This window comes from Pituophis catenifer, unplaced genomic scaffold, assembly GCF_029215685.1.
Source record: "Pituophis catenifer annectens isolate HBS135680 unplaced genomic scaffold, rPitCat1.0.hap2 SCAF_7, whole genome shotgun sequence".
Taxonomy (NCBI): Eukaryota; Metazoa; Chordata; class Lepidosauria; order Squamata; family Colubridae; genus Pituophis; species Pituophis catenifer.
In genome coordinates this window covers 77,938,794-77,951,575 of record NW_027256887.1, presented here as the reverse complement: position 1 = coordinate 77,951,575, position 12,782 = coordinate 77,938,794, and the positions used below count along the sequence as shown (strand labels likewise).

Genomic DNA, 12,782 nt, shown 5'->3' with positions numbered 1-12,782 from the left:
AGGCAGCTTAGTTGTTCAAGAAGGAAATCCACACAATAATTTTCTCCCAACTATCATGATTAAATGGAACAGAACTTGGAATAGTTTTGTTTTGTCTGATTTATGGCCAGTTCCATTTGGAACTTAGTTTGAAAAGTTCTTCTTTCTTCTTTCCAAAGTATAAATAAAAAAAAAAGCATTTTCAGGTGCTTTTAATCATTTTGTTGATGAGATTACATTTTAAATGACAAGCTCTTCTACAGATCTTTGAAATGTGCAACTGTTACATAAATTGTGAAGAATGTGTTATCTTTATTATTATCTATGCTTCTGTTTCTCAGGTATTCGTCAGCTTCAGCTGATACTCTTGAAGGTCTCCTTAATTCTCGGTGTTGAGATCCATGTCAATGTAGAATTTCAGGGTCTTCTCTGTCCTCCTGAGGACCAGGAGAATGAGAGTAAGTACTAAGTAGGGTTGGCATTTATAGCAGACTCAGGGTGAAATTCCTGCTCTTTATACAATATCTAAGGCAGAGATATTCAAACTTGGCAACTTTAAGACTTGTGGACTGCTATGCTATGCTATGCTATGCTGGCTGGAGAATTCTGGAAGTTGAAGACCACAAGTCTTAAAGCTGCCAAGTTTGGGGACCCCGATCTAAGGAATTACTCTTGTACAGGTAGTCCTTCACTTATGGCCACAATTGGGCCCAAAATTTATGTTGCTAAGTGAGAAATTTGCTAAGTCAATTTTGCTCCATTTTACAACTTTCCTTGCCATGTTTTTTTTGTTGAGTGGATCACTGCAGTAGGTAAATTATAACACGGTTGTTAAGTGAATCTGGCTTCCCCATTTACTTTGCTTGTCAGAGGGTTGCAAAAGGGGATCACATGACCCCGGGACACTGCAACCGTCATAAATATGAGTCAGTCGCCAAGCGTCTGAATTTTGATCACATGACCATGGGGATGCTACAACGGTCATAAGTGTGAAAAATGATCGTGTCACTTTTTTCAGTGCCATTGTAACTTGGAACAGTCACTAAATGATGTAAGTCGAGGACTACCCGTATAAGGCAGCATGATGGCTCAGTGGTTAAGATGTTGGCTTGCTGGCTGGAAAGCCGACAGCCCAGGTTTGAGACTGGAGTGTCGCTCAACAGGGTGAGCTCCCATCTGCACCCTAACTCCTGCCAACCTAACAGTTTGAAAGCACGCAAATGCGAGTAGATAAATAGGTACCACTTCAGTGGGAAGGAAACAGTGCTCTGTAACATCATGCTGGCCACATGACTACAGAAATGTCTTCAGACAGTGCTGGCTCAAAGACCCTCAAAACGGAGATGAGCACTGCCCCCTATCGTCAGCCACAGCTAGCGGAGTAAAATCCACAGGGACTTCTTTACCTCTACTCTTGTATAATCAGACCATCATGAGTAGTGACTGTATGTGGCTAATCCACTTTACAGATATAAGTCCCACGCTGGTACTGAAAGGCCCAGTTCAATCCATTTATATGTCTGTATTCATTTTTGTACATGCTGTGTTAATATATAATTTATCCACAGGGATAGGTTGGCGTGCACAAGTCTATCCAAAAACACATCCTGTATCCGAGTACGAGTTTGATGTGATAATTGGAGGGGATGGAAGGCGAAATACTTTGGAAGGTAACTTGCTGATGTTTATGCTGATGTGTAGGGCATGCCTGCAACCCAGTTATTGCCAGGTTAGCCCTACTGGCTGAAGATGATGGGAAAAGAAGTCCATCACAGAAGCAAGACTTCTGTAGCCTCTGCTTATTACTGCATTATGCTGTTTTTCTTGTGGCCCTTTATCCAGGGAGACATTTTAATGAGAATAAATTATATTAGATATGTAGACTGTGTGTTCAAGCAAGTTATTTGCATATAAGAAATTCCTTATTAAGTTCTTTTCCAGTTTTATGTCCTAGATAATGGAGCTGGGAAAAGAATTTTCAGCTAAGACCTTCCAGAATTGTTATCAGGCAGAGTTGAGAAAGGCCAGACAAAGCGATGACTTAACTAAGTGTGGAATTGTATTTTTTCTGCAGTGTTTCATTTGTTTATCTGCTTCCAAAAACCAAAACAAAAATTCCATAGTTCTTTGCGCATTACTTTGTACATGTACATGTTAGTACAGCTTCATTTGGAGGGGAGAAAATTAAATACATGATTGGTTACTATAAATGTAGAACTAGAGTCATCCTGTGTATTCATGAAAAATTTTTTTCTCAGGGAGTTGATTTGAAAATTGAGGCCTGTTTTGTCATGGTGTATTTGTTCTGTAGGGTTTCGGCGAAAAGAGTTTCGTGGGAAGCTGGCAATTGCCATCACGGCAAACTTTATCAACCGGAATACCACAGCTGAGGCTAAGGTTGAAGAGATCAGTGGTGTGGCTTTCATTTTCAACCAGAAGTTTTTCCAGGATCTTCGAGAAGCAACTGGTTAGTAGAAGTGATTGACAGCTGAAAATAAGTAACGTTATCTCATTCTGTCTTTGTTCCAGAGATGTTCTTAGCCCACGGGTGTCAAACTCGCCGCGTCACGTTGCCGTCACGTGATGTTTCATGACATTTTTCCCATTTGCAGACCTGGGGTGAGCGTGGCCTGCGCGTGACGCATCTGGCCTGTGGGCCACCAGTTTGACATCCCTATCCTAGCAGGGGTGAAATGCTCCCAGTACGGACTATATCGCCTGATCCGGTAGCAATGGCGGCGGGTGGTTCGGAGAACCGGTAGCAAAAATCCCTGTCCCCTGCCCCCTGCCCCCATGTCCAGCTGAGCCGCGCGATCATCAGAGGCTCTTTTTTTAATTTTTAAAAGCATTTTTTCTACAACCTCTTGGGCCAAAAAAATGCTTTTAAAAGTAAAAAAAAAGCCTCTGATGATCGTGCGGCTCAGCTGGGATTGTCAGAGGTTTTTAAAAGAAAAAAAGCCTCTGACGATCAGGCAAGTCAGCTGGGATTGTCAGAGGCTTTTAAAAGCATTTTTTCTACAACCTCTTTGGCCGAAAAAATGCTTTGAAAAGTAAAAAAAAAAAAAAAGCCTCTGATGATCGCGCGGCTCATCTGGGATCGTCAGAGGCTTTTAAAAGAAAAAAAAAGCCTCTGACGATCAGGCAACTCAGCTGGGATTGTCAGAGGCTTTTAAAAGCATTTTTTTACAACCTCTTCAGCCGAAGAGGTTGTAGAAAAAATGGTTTTAAAAGTTAAAAAAAAAATTGGCTACACCTACTCAGTCACATTACCCCCACCAACCCACGCCCACAGAACCGGTAGTAACAAATTTTACATTTCACCACTGTGTCATAGCCTATGAATGCTGTGAGTTTTACAGTTTGCACGCAGAGAGGATGAACTAAAAGAAGAGTGTACATACTGCGGCTTCTACAGTATGTTTTCTTTGTGTATTCATGGCAACCAGATCTTCACAAACTAGAAGAGTTTTCCAAGCACGGAAAGCCGTTTTCCGGGGTCAACTTCCAAACAATTGGACATGCCTGGAAGAAGATGATTCTGCTTTAAACATTTAAAAGAAGGTGCTTCCTAATTTATGCTTTGAGAAGCCCTTCTTTTGAACGACAGCCAAGAACTAATAATCAGTGTCATAATAATGACTCATCCAATATTGGAGTGGAAGGAATTTTAAAGAGAAATCTGACCTTGTGAGTTATGTTCTAAGTGATCTTTTGAACCTGAGTGGACAAACATGCTAAATTGATATGCATTTCTACTATTGGTGGCAGTGTTTAACTCATTTTGCTGATTTGGGCTCAGGTATTTACGGTCCTGTTCCTTGACTCTTGACCTTTCTTGATTCCATTTTAGGCATTGATCTAGAGAACATTGTCTACTACAAAGATGATACCCACTATTTTGTCATGACTGCCAAAAAACAGAGCTTGCTGGACAAAGGAGTCATATTACATGTAAGTGTGCTCATTGGAACCTCGGTTCTACCTGGGTGAGGAGGCCATTGATCTGTTTAAAGCAGGTTAGGGGATCATAATATTAGTTTTCATTGCCCTATAATCTTTCAGAACAGATTGTAATGGACAGTGATCCACCTTTCTGTTTTGCTGAAGGAAATTTACCTTGTAGCAGGGAGGAATATTTGGATAACATCCTTTTGTTTTAAGATAGCCATTGTGAAATCAGTTGTCCTGAGTAACTATTTCCTTTTAATTTATCCAGAACCATAGAATTTTAATACAATCTTACGTTGGTTGCCAGCTTGTTCCAAGTAAGGAGGGCTTTCTTCTGCATAAGCTTCAAACAATGAATTGCATCCATTTTTCTTTCTATGGAGAGACATAGAGATACGTTGTGGGTCACAAATTAATCACAACAGGGAATGCTTGAGAAGCAAGATAAAGGGAGATGCAACTACTTCCACTCATGTTCCCCAGCAATTGATGCATTTCATACTTTTGTATGAATAGGAAATGCTGAGTAAATCAAACTGACAGTTCAGTAAAAGATCTGAATGCTGAAGGCAATCCCATTGCAGAGATATACCAAATCCATCTCAAATGTCAATATATTGTGCTACAAATGATCGATCCATCCAGTCAGATTTTGCATGATCTCCTTTGTACTCTCTGTTCTAAGGAACATTGGGCCATCTTCTAACTACGTGGGTTATTGATTTGGGCAGACTTGGCACCAGTAGTAGGTAGTCCTCGACTTAAGATCACAATTGAGCCCAAAATTTCCATTGCTAAGCAACAGTTGTTAAATGAGTTGTGTCCAATTTTACAACATCTTTTTGCCCCAGTTGTTAAGTGAATCACTGCCGTTGTTGAACGAATCATTATTTATTTATTATTATTAATTTAATCATGCAGTTGTTAAGAGAATCTGGCTTGTTGGTAGCCAGCTGGGAAGGTTACAAATAGTGATCACATGACCTTAGGACAGTGCAACTGTCATAAATAGATGCCAGTTGCCAAGCATCCTAATTTTGATCATGTGACTATCGGGATGCTGCAACAGTCATAATTGTGTGAAAACTGGTCATAAGACACTTTTTTTCCAGTGCCGTTATAACTTTGAACAGTCACTAAGTGAATGGTTATAAGTCGAGGACTATCCATCGTTCAGTATGTAGCTCCTGTATACTGTATCTTCAGTACATAGCTCATGGTTCGTTTGTCAACTCTGAAGCTGACCTGACCGAAGCCATTTTGGAGCTTCGATGTTGCCACGCTGGAGCTGTGGTATAGGGAGGGGCGAATAGTGATAGTAGTGGGGTTTGTAGCCAAAACAAAATACTTTCTCTTGGGAACCAAGGATATTCTCACACCTGGTCAGAGGAAGGAGTGATGTCACCAGGCAACCAGACTGCACCTTGATTGGACCATGTGACTGACTGTTTGGGGAGGGGGATAAACTTTTACTTTTAATTAGATGAAAACCGTGGGAACCTTCGGAGTCGGTTTTCACCAGAACTGTGCCAATTTGATATATCCAATTAAACTATTCTTTGAGGAATTTACCTGCCTCGGAGTTTTGTTCGCTGTGGGTGTATTACTTGGAACCCTGACATCGTTTTTATTTTGCCTGGCAGGATTATGCAGACACAGAACTGTTACTCTCACGAGAGAATGTGGACCAAGAGGCTCTGCTCAGCTACGCCAGGGAAGCTGCTGACTTCTCAACTAATCAGCAGCTGCCATCGCTGAACTTTGCCATCAACCACTATGGACAGCCCGATGTCGCAATGTTTGACTTCACGTGCATGTATGCCTCAGAGAATGCAGCCATGGTTCGAGAATTGAATGGCCACCCGTTGCTTGTGGCATTGGTCGGGGACAGTTTGTTAGAGGTTTGTTCTCTCCATGTCTTCCTTGAACCATTTCTTTCTTTTTGTTCTACCATGTTTCCCTGAAAATAAGATCCTGTCTTATATTTTTTTGAACCCTGAAATAAGCGCTTGGCCTTATTGCCATGCGCTCAAAAGCCCGATTGGGCTTATTATCAGGGGATGTCTTATTTTGGGGGAAACAGGATATTTCCTTTTTAAATTTTCTTTTAATATTTATAGGCCAATGGGTGTTAAACTCGTCGCGTCACGTTGCCGTCACGTGATGTTTCGCAATGTTTTTTCCCATTGCGGAGCTGGGGTGGGCGTGGCCTGCGTGTGACGCATCTGGCCCACAGCCTGCCAGTTTGACACCCCTGCTGTAGACTAAAATGGTAAACAGACACCATTTCAAAGTCCTATCATATAGGGGTTTTTTTTTTCATGAGGAGAAATGTGTAGATTGTTTGCCAAAGGACTTAAAATGGAAGCAAACTTGAGTTTTATTCAAGTTTTCCAGTCTAGGATTTAAAAAATGTAGAAAATAATGAAAATAATATTTTTGAGGGGAAAAAATGAAAGTGAATGTAGAGATAGATTTGAGGAGCCTAGCTACTCACTTATGAATAGAAAGATCATTTTAATTATTCTTCTGTGTGCCTAGCTTAGTCATTCTGCTTCTCTAAAATCTTTTCTGCACAAGAAATACAGGTAGTCTTGGACTTACGACTACAATTGGGACTGAATTTCAGTTGTAAGTTGGTGTGGTCGTAAGTCATGTCATGACACGATCAGACCCAATTTTATGACAATTGTTATGATTGTTAAACGAATCATAATGGTTGTTAAAATCCAGCTCCCCCAGCGAATACACTAAGCTGTTCTTTTGTGCCACTGGGGTGGTACAACAGTTTTCAGTGCAAGTACAGGTTGTGAAGCAATGTTTACAAGGCCATTGTAACTTTAAACCATCATTAATGAATGGTCATAAGTTGAGAACTACTTGTATATTAGTTGAGAACTACTTGTATATTATATGTTTTAGTGAATAATGGTAACTTACTCTACATAATGAAATTTCATTTTGTCCTCAAACATTAAATGAGTAGCACATGTACATATATCTAAGGTGATTTCGTTGTGATATATTGAGGGCATATTTATATTTTCGGAGTCACTGATACCTCTGAAGATGAACAGACATGCAATATGAACATTTCAGTTGAGGTTAGAATTATTATTGTTTTCAGAATAAATGAGTTTGGTTGTAACTCTGATTTCAACGTAAAAAGGAGTGACATAAAGAAGTGACATGAATTTCTGACATTTTAAACACAAGGCCCATTAGGACACAAGGCCCCATTAGAAGTAGTCCTCTACTTAATATTCCATTGGTGTATGAAAAACACAATTATATAGAGTCTCTAATTTGGCATTAAACGAGGTTGTTCACAATGTTATATTGGACTTCAAGAAATTATTTTAGGACTTTTAATGATCTCTAGCAGTCCCATCAGATCTTGTCCTACAGATGCTCCCTTGGGGTTTTAAAGTACTGTATTTTTCAGAGTATAAGACACCTTTTCCCCCCAAAAAAAGATGGTGAAAATCTGGGTGCGTCTTATACTCCGAATGTAGCCCCACCCAGCTTCTCAAAGGGAGGTTTCAGAGGCTGAAAAAAGCATCAGAAACGAAGCTTCAGAAAAAAAGTCCCCAAACAGAGCTTCAGAGGCTTTTTTTCTGAAGCTCTTTTTCGGAGGCTTTCAGAAGCAGGAAAAAGTTTTTTCTGAAACAGAGTTTCAGAAGTTTCAGAGGCAGAAAAAAAAGCAAAAAAAAAAAAGCAAGGCACAGAGCTCACAACCAAGGAACCTGTTGCTAAAATTCACCTCTGGGAACAGCTGATTGGGGGTATTATGGGAGGCCGATGCACCTGCCAATCAGTTTTTTTGTTATTTTCCTCCCCAAAAATTAAGGTGCGTCTTATACTCCGAAAAATATGGTAGTTTTGCAGTGTACACACAAAGGAAGTGTCTCAGCCATGGTTTCCCATGGAATATATTTTCCCTTCTCTTATCCCTTTTTATGGTTGCTTCCAGCCATTTTGGCCAATGGGAACTGGAATAGCCAGAGGCTTTCTTGCAGCCATGGACTCTGCCTGGATGGTACGAAGCTGGTCCTTAGGAACAGGTCCTTTGGAGGTCCTTGCAGAAAGGTAATGAAATGCCCGTTTCTCTGTATGCATGTTTGTACGTCCATGTGTATGCTGTCGTAAGCAGGAAATTCATCTACTATTAAAATGTATCTACTGTATGTCTAAGAGTATGGAACTTCAGGATCATTAATGTGCAGTGTGTGGGCATTTATTAGCATCTTCTTATATGTCAATTCTATGCCCTCCTATTTGTCCCTGTGCTAGTCAATGTGTTATCCAGAGATATTTGTCATTTTCTGTGTTCAGCTACAATAGCATTGCAAGGAGTAACACACTTTTCTCTTTGTGCATGGGGTAAAAGATGGCTTAAACGGAAGTATTGGAACATAATTAGGGGGACATAGAGAAAGTTGCCTCATTATGCTTCTAATTGGCAACATTCTTAAGCCCAAAATTCAGGTTAAAAAACATGATTGTTATATTCCCATAACACATTAAGCCCAAAACAAATGTCATAGTTGTTTCACACAACTTGCAAAACAATGTTTGGGTTACTACTACATATGAACCACAAATTATTCAACCCCTTTAGCTTAGTTTTGTGTGTGGTGTGTATGCCAACACAAATGTAAGTCTCCCTGTGTTTGGTGATTTTTAAAAGTGCCTTTTTAAAAATGGCAGTATTAGTGAATTATTTAACTCAGTGCAATATGTAAAAAGGACACGGAAGATTTATCTAGGCAGATTGGATCAAGAAAATTATATGACATTATAATCAAGGATGCAGTTCATATGGATTAGGATGCATTGAAATAAGTGAAACCTACATTTAAGCGGCATTGTCAAAATGGCATTGAATACACCAGCCTTTTAGAATTACAGGAACTGAGCATTTGAAAATGAGCTGTTATACAGTATACTTATCTATTTATCTAATAAACAGCAGTGTAATTAAAAACTATTCTTTTCCAATATGCATTTTTCTTTCATTAAACAATAGCATTATTAGCTTCACTTTTTGTACATTGGGAGAGATGATAAAAATATGTAAAAAGGGGGAAATGATGGCAGTGCAAAAACCTGGAACAAATTAAATCGATGTCCCCTTGCTAAGTATTAATTATTTCCTGCTCCCTTAATTTTCATCTCATGGAAGAATTAACAACACAGTGCTCACTAATCTTTTTCTCTTGTTTAACTCCCTTAAATATCCCAGCTTAGCCTCACTCATCTTTCTGAGTTTTCTCATTGCATTTGGTTCCTCTCAACAGACCAAGCACTGTCCTGATTTGAAAACTGCATGAAATGTGCAGTTTATCAAGATGCCACTTTGCTTATCTTTGCAAGGCAAATTTTTTTTCCATTGGTATGTACTTCGCTGGCAGTCAGTGAAGCATAGTGTCGAGCGAATTGGAAATTAAGACCATAATCAAAATGACTTCTCTATTATACCTGCCTTTCCTCTGCTTACTCAACCAAGCAGCAGTTTCTTGCAATATGGAAGACTTGGAAAGGGCCCTGTTTCATTCATTTGAAAGTATAAATGCTAGCGTCAAGCTTTTTGGGTATGGATCAGGCAATTATTCTAGATGCAGAAAAGTATAACCATTTGACAGAAATACAGGTAGTCCTTGATTTAAGACCGCAATTGAGCTTCAAATTTCTGTTGCTAAGCAAGACAGTTATTAAGTGCGTTTTGCCCCATTTTATGAATGTTCTTTCCACCGTTGTTAAATGAACCACTCCAGTTGTTAAGTTAGTAACACTGCTGTTGAGTGAATCTGGATTTCCCCATTGATTTTGCTTGTCAGAAAGTCGCAAAAGGTGATCACATGACCCTGGGACACTGGAACCATCATAAATATGGACCAGTTGCCAAGCATCCGAATTTGGATCATATGACCCTGGGGATGCTGTAACGGTCATAAGTGTGAAAAACGGTCCTAAGTCACTTTTTTTCAGTGCCGTTTTTAACTTCAAGTGATCACTAAATTAATGGTTGGAAGTCACGGACTATCTGCAGTTGAGGCCATCCACCCAGTAGAATATAGTCATTTTGCTCTAAGAAGTAAAGTCATGTCTATCAATGTCTTTTATATCACTGAAACTGGCACCCTTGTCCTATTTTTCCTAGAGAGAGCATCTATAGGTTGTTGCCTCAAACAACACCAGAAAATGTCAGCAAGAACTTCAGCCAATACAGCATTGATCCTGTCACTCGATACCCCAACATCAATATCAATTTCCTAAGGCCAAGCCAGGTAATTGGCTCTATCCTGTGGTGTTCCAGGATTTATGATGGACACAGAATAGAATAGAATAGAATAGAATAGAATAGAATAGAATAGAATAGAATAGAATAGAATAGAATAGAACAGAACAGAACAGAACAGAACAGAACAGAACAGAACAGAACAGAACAGAACAGAATAGAATTTTATTGGTCAAGTGTGATTGGACACACAAGGAATTTGTCTTGGTGCATATGCTCTCAGTGTACATAAAAGAAAAGATACATTTGTCAAGAATCATACAGTACAACACTTAATGATAGTCATAGGGTACAAATAAGCATTATGTAGCCAGTTGAAGAAATAGCATTGAAGTAATATAAATACAGCACTGAAGTACTACAATATAACATGTCAGCTGCAGCAACAGAACAGAATAAATCAAAACTTGCCACAAAAGAAGTCTTGGGGTCACTTTTGGCTTTGAGTAGTTTTTATTTTATTTTATTTTATTTTATTTTATTTTATTTTATTTTATTTTATTTTATTTTATTTTATTTTATTTTATTTTATTATTTTATTTTATTTTATTTTATTTTATTTTATTTTATTTTATTTTATTTTATTTTATTTTATTTTATTTTATTTTATTTATTTATTTATTTATTTATTTATTTATTTATTTATTTATTTATTTATTTATTTATTTATTTATTTATTTGATTTATTTGATTTATTTGATTTATATACCGCCCTACTCCCGAAGGACTCAGGGTGGTGAACAGCCAACAATAAAATGTTATGTTCATTTTTGTCCATGGAAGGATCTATCTATCTATCTATATATATATAAATGGCGGGGTGTGTGTGTGTGTGTGTGTGTGTGCGTGTGTGTTCCAGCATAACTCTGGAACGCCTTGAGCAATTTCAACCAAACTTGATACACAGATGACTTACTCTCTAGAAAAAAATAATGTGGGGGTAAGACACCCCCAATACTCTTCAGTGTGTGTGTGTGTCTGTGTGTTCCACCATAACTCTGGAATGCTTGGGCCACTGAAATGAAAAGGAATGAATGATATCTATAGTGTCAAATCACAGTACTTTTGACAGTGATAGCATGCATTTTGGATTCACGTTCTGTTAAGATACAGCCTGTCGTGCCTTAAAATGGCTTCTACTGTACAGCACAGTGGAACTGTGCCATGGTAACGGCTTCACAGTACTCCACTAGGGGACTCCCTCTGGTAAGGGGGATTGATTCTTAAATACCTGGGCAACGCCGGGTTATCGGCTAGTATTGTTTATAAACATGTCCAAATAATTAAGACAAAAAGTGTATTGGAAAGGAAATAATTTCAGAATTATTTGGGCAGGGTTTTTTTTTTTTTTTGTTAACCTTTATTCCATGAAATGTATAAACAAGTGATAGTCATTGGCTACCATAATCTAAACTTAGAGGAGGAACATCATTGGGCTTGTTAAATATTTAGATGTGAGATCTCAGTCAATCCTAGAGTGTAAAGGCAAAATGTGGAAACAATTTGGGATGGTTTTTGACATTAATATGCAATGTTCAAATGCATTCAACAAACAAGAGTCATTGGCTATTAATCTTCCTGGGCTATATTAGAAGTGAGTTTTCTGCAGATACTTAATACAGTTTGCCCACTCTTTGGCCAATGGACAATTGCTTTGTTGGTATCTTGACATTTGATGTGATACATGCACTCTTTTTGGGCTGCTGCAGGTACGTCATTTGTATGATACAGGAGACTTGAAGGATATTCAACTGGAGATAGAAAATTTGGTGAATTCTAGGACACCAAAGTTATCACGGAATGGTAAGTCATTCCATGCATTCCTTGTTACTGTCTTTTTTTTTTTTTCTTTCCTTCCTGGAAATTTGAAATTGGATTCCATGCCAGCTGCCATTTTTAAATAGTGCATTAAGAGAATATTGGCTGGATATTTACTTAAGCTGTGTTGTAGCCATTAGTGATCTCTTTGACCCCCAGGCTCTTATAAATACACTTAGTATTCACTTATGTACACTTACATTCTTATGGACAGGAATGAGAATAAAAATATTTTCCTTAGAGCTCTGTGTGCATTAAAAGTAGAGAGACAAGAGGGTTTTGTTGTGCTATCAGGACCAGGAAATTGGTATTTTCTGACTGATGTAACTCTGTGTTTATGAACAATCTTTCCTAATGCGGTGCCCTCTTAATTGTTGTATTACAGCCTTCAAAATTTTGGGCCAACATGCCCTTTAGGCCTATATGTCCTTTAGTTATACAATATTGGCATGAAATTCTTTAATCTCTGGTTCAGTATATATGAAGAGCACCCATCAGAATAAAATTGATTTATAATGGGGGTGGACATCTATAAATCTGGGGCTTCAGGTTGACTTGAGTTCCATTTTCAATTCCCAAGCTATCCCTCCTAAACATGATTGTTAAGACTGATGTTACAGTTATTGGCCCATTTTGAGTTGGGAAAGGGAAATAGTTAAAAAAAGAAAAAAGGTAAAGGTTCCCCTCGCACATATATGCTAGTTGTTCCCGACTCTAGGGGGCGGTGCTCATCTCC

At 38.5% G+C, this 12,782-nt stretch overlaps 1 protein-coding gene across 3 annotated transcripts in view; it reads left to right on the top strand.

Moving 5' to 3' along the window:
* MICAL3 (microtubule associated monooxygenase, calponin and LIM domain containing 3) overlaps window positions 1-12,782 on the top strand; it is a 195,125-nt gene that overhangs the window by 83,778 nt on the left and 98,565 nt on the right. For all 3 annotated transcript variants that reach the window (XM_070947144.1, XM_070947143.1, XM_070947142.1), the window contains exons 4-11: window positions 321-437; window positions 1,548-1,649; window positions 2,291-2,446; window positions 3,830-3,930; window positions 5,571-5,828; window positions 7,901-8,016; window positions 10,091-10,217; window positions 11,938-12,031. In XM_070947144.1, the coding sequence (XP_070803245.1) occupies window positions 321-437; window positions 1,548-1,649; window positions 2,291-2,446; window positions 3,830-3,930; window positions 5,571-5,828; window positions 7,901-8,016; window positions 10,091-10,217; window positions 11,938-12,031 (1,071 nt within the window). The remainder of the gene's footprint in view (window positions 1-320; window positions 438-1,547; window positions 1,650-2,290; window positions 2,447-3,829; window positions 3,931-5,570; window positions 5,829-7,900; window positions 8,017-10,090; window positions 10,218-11,937; window positions 12,032-12,782) is intronic.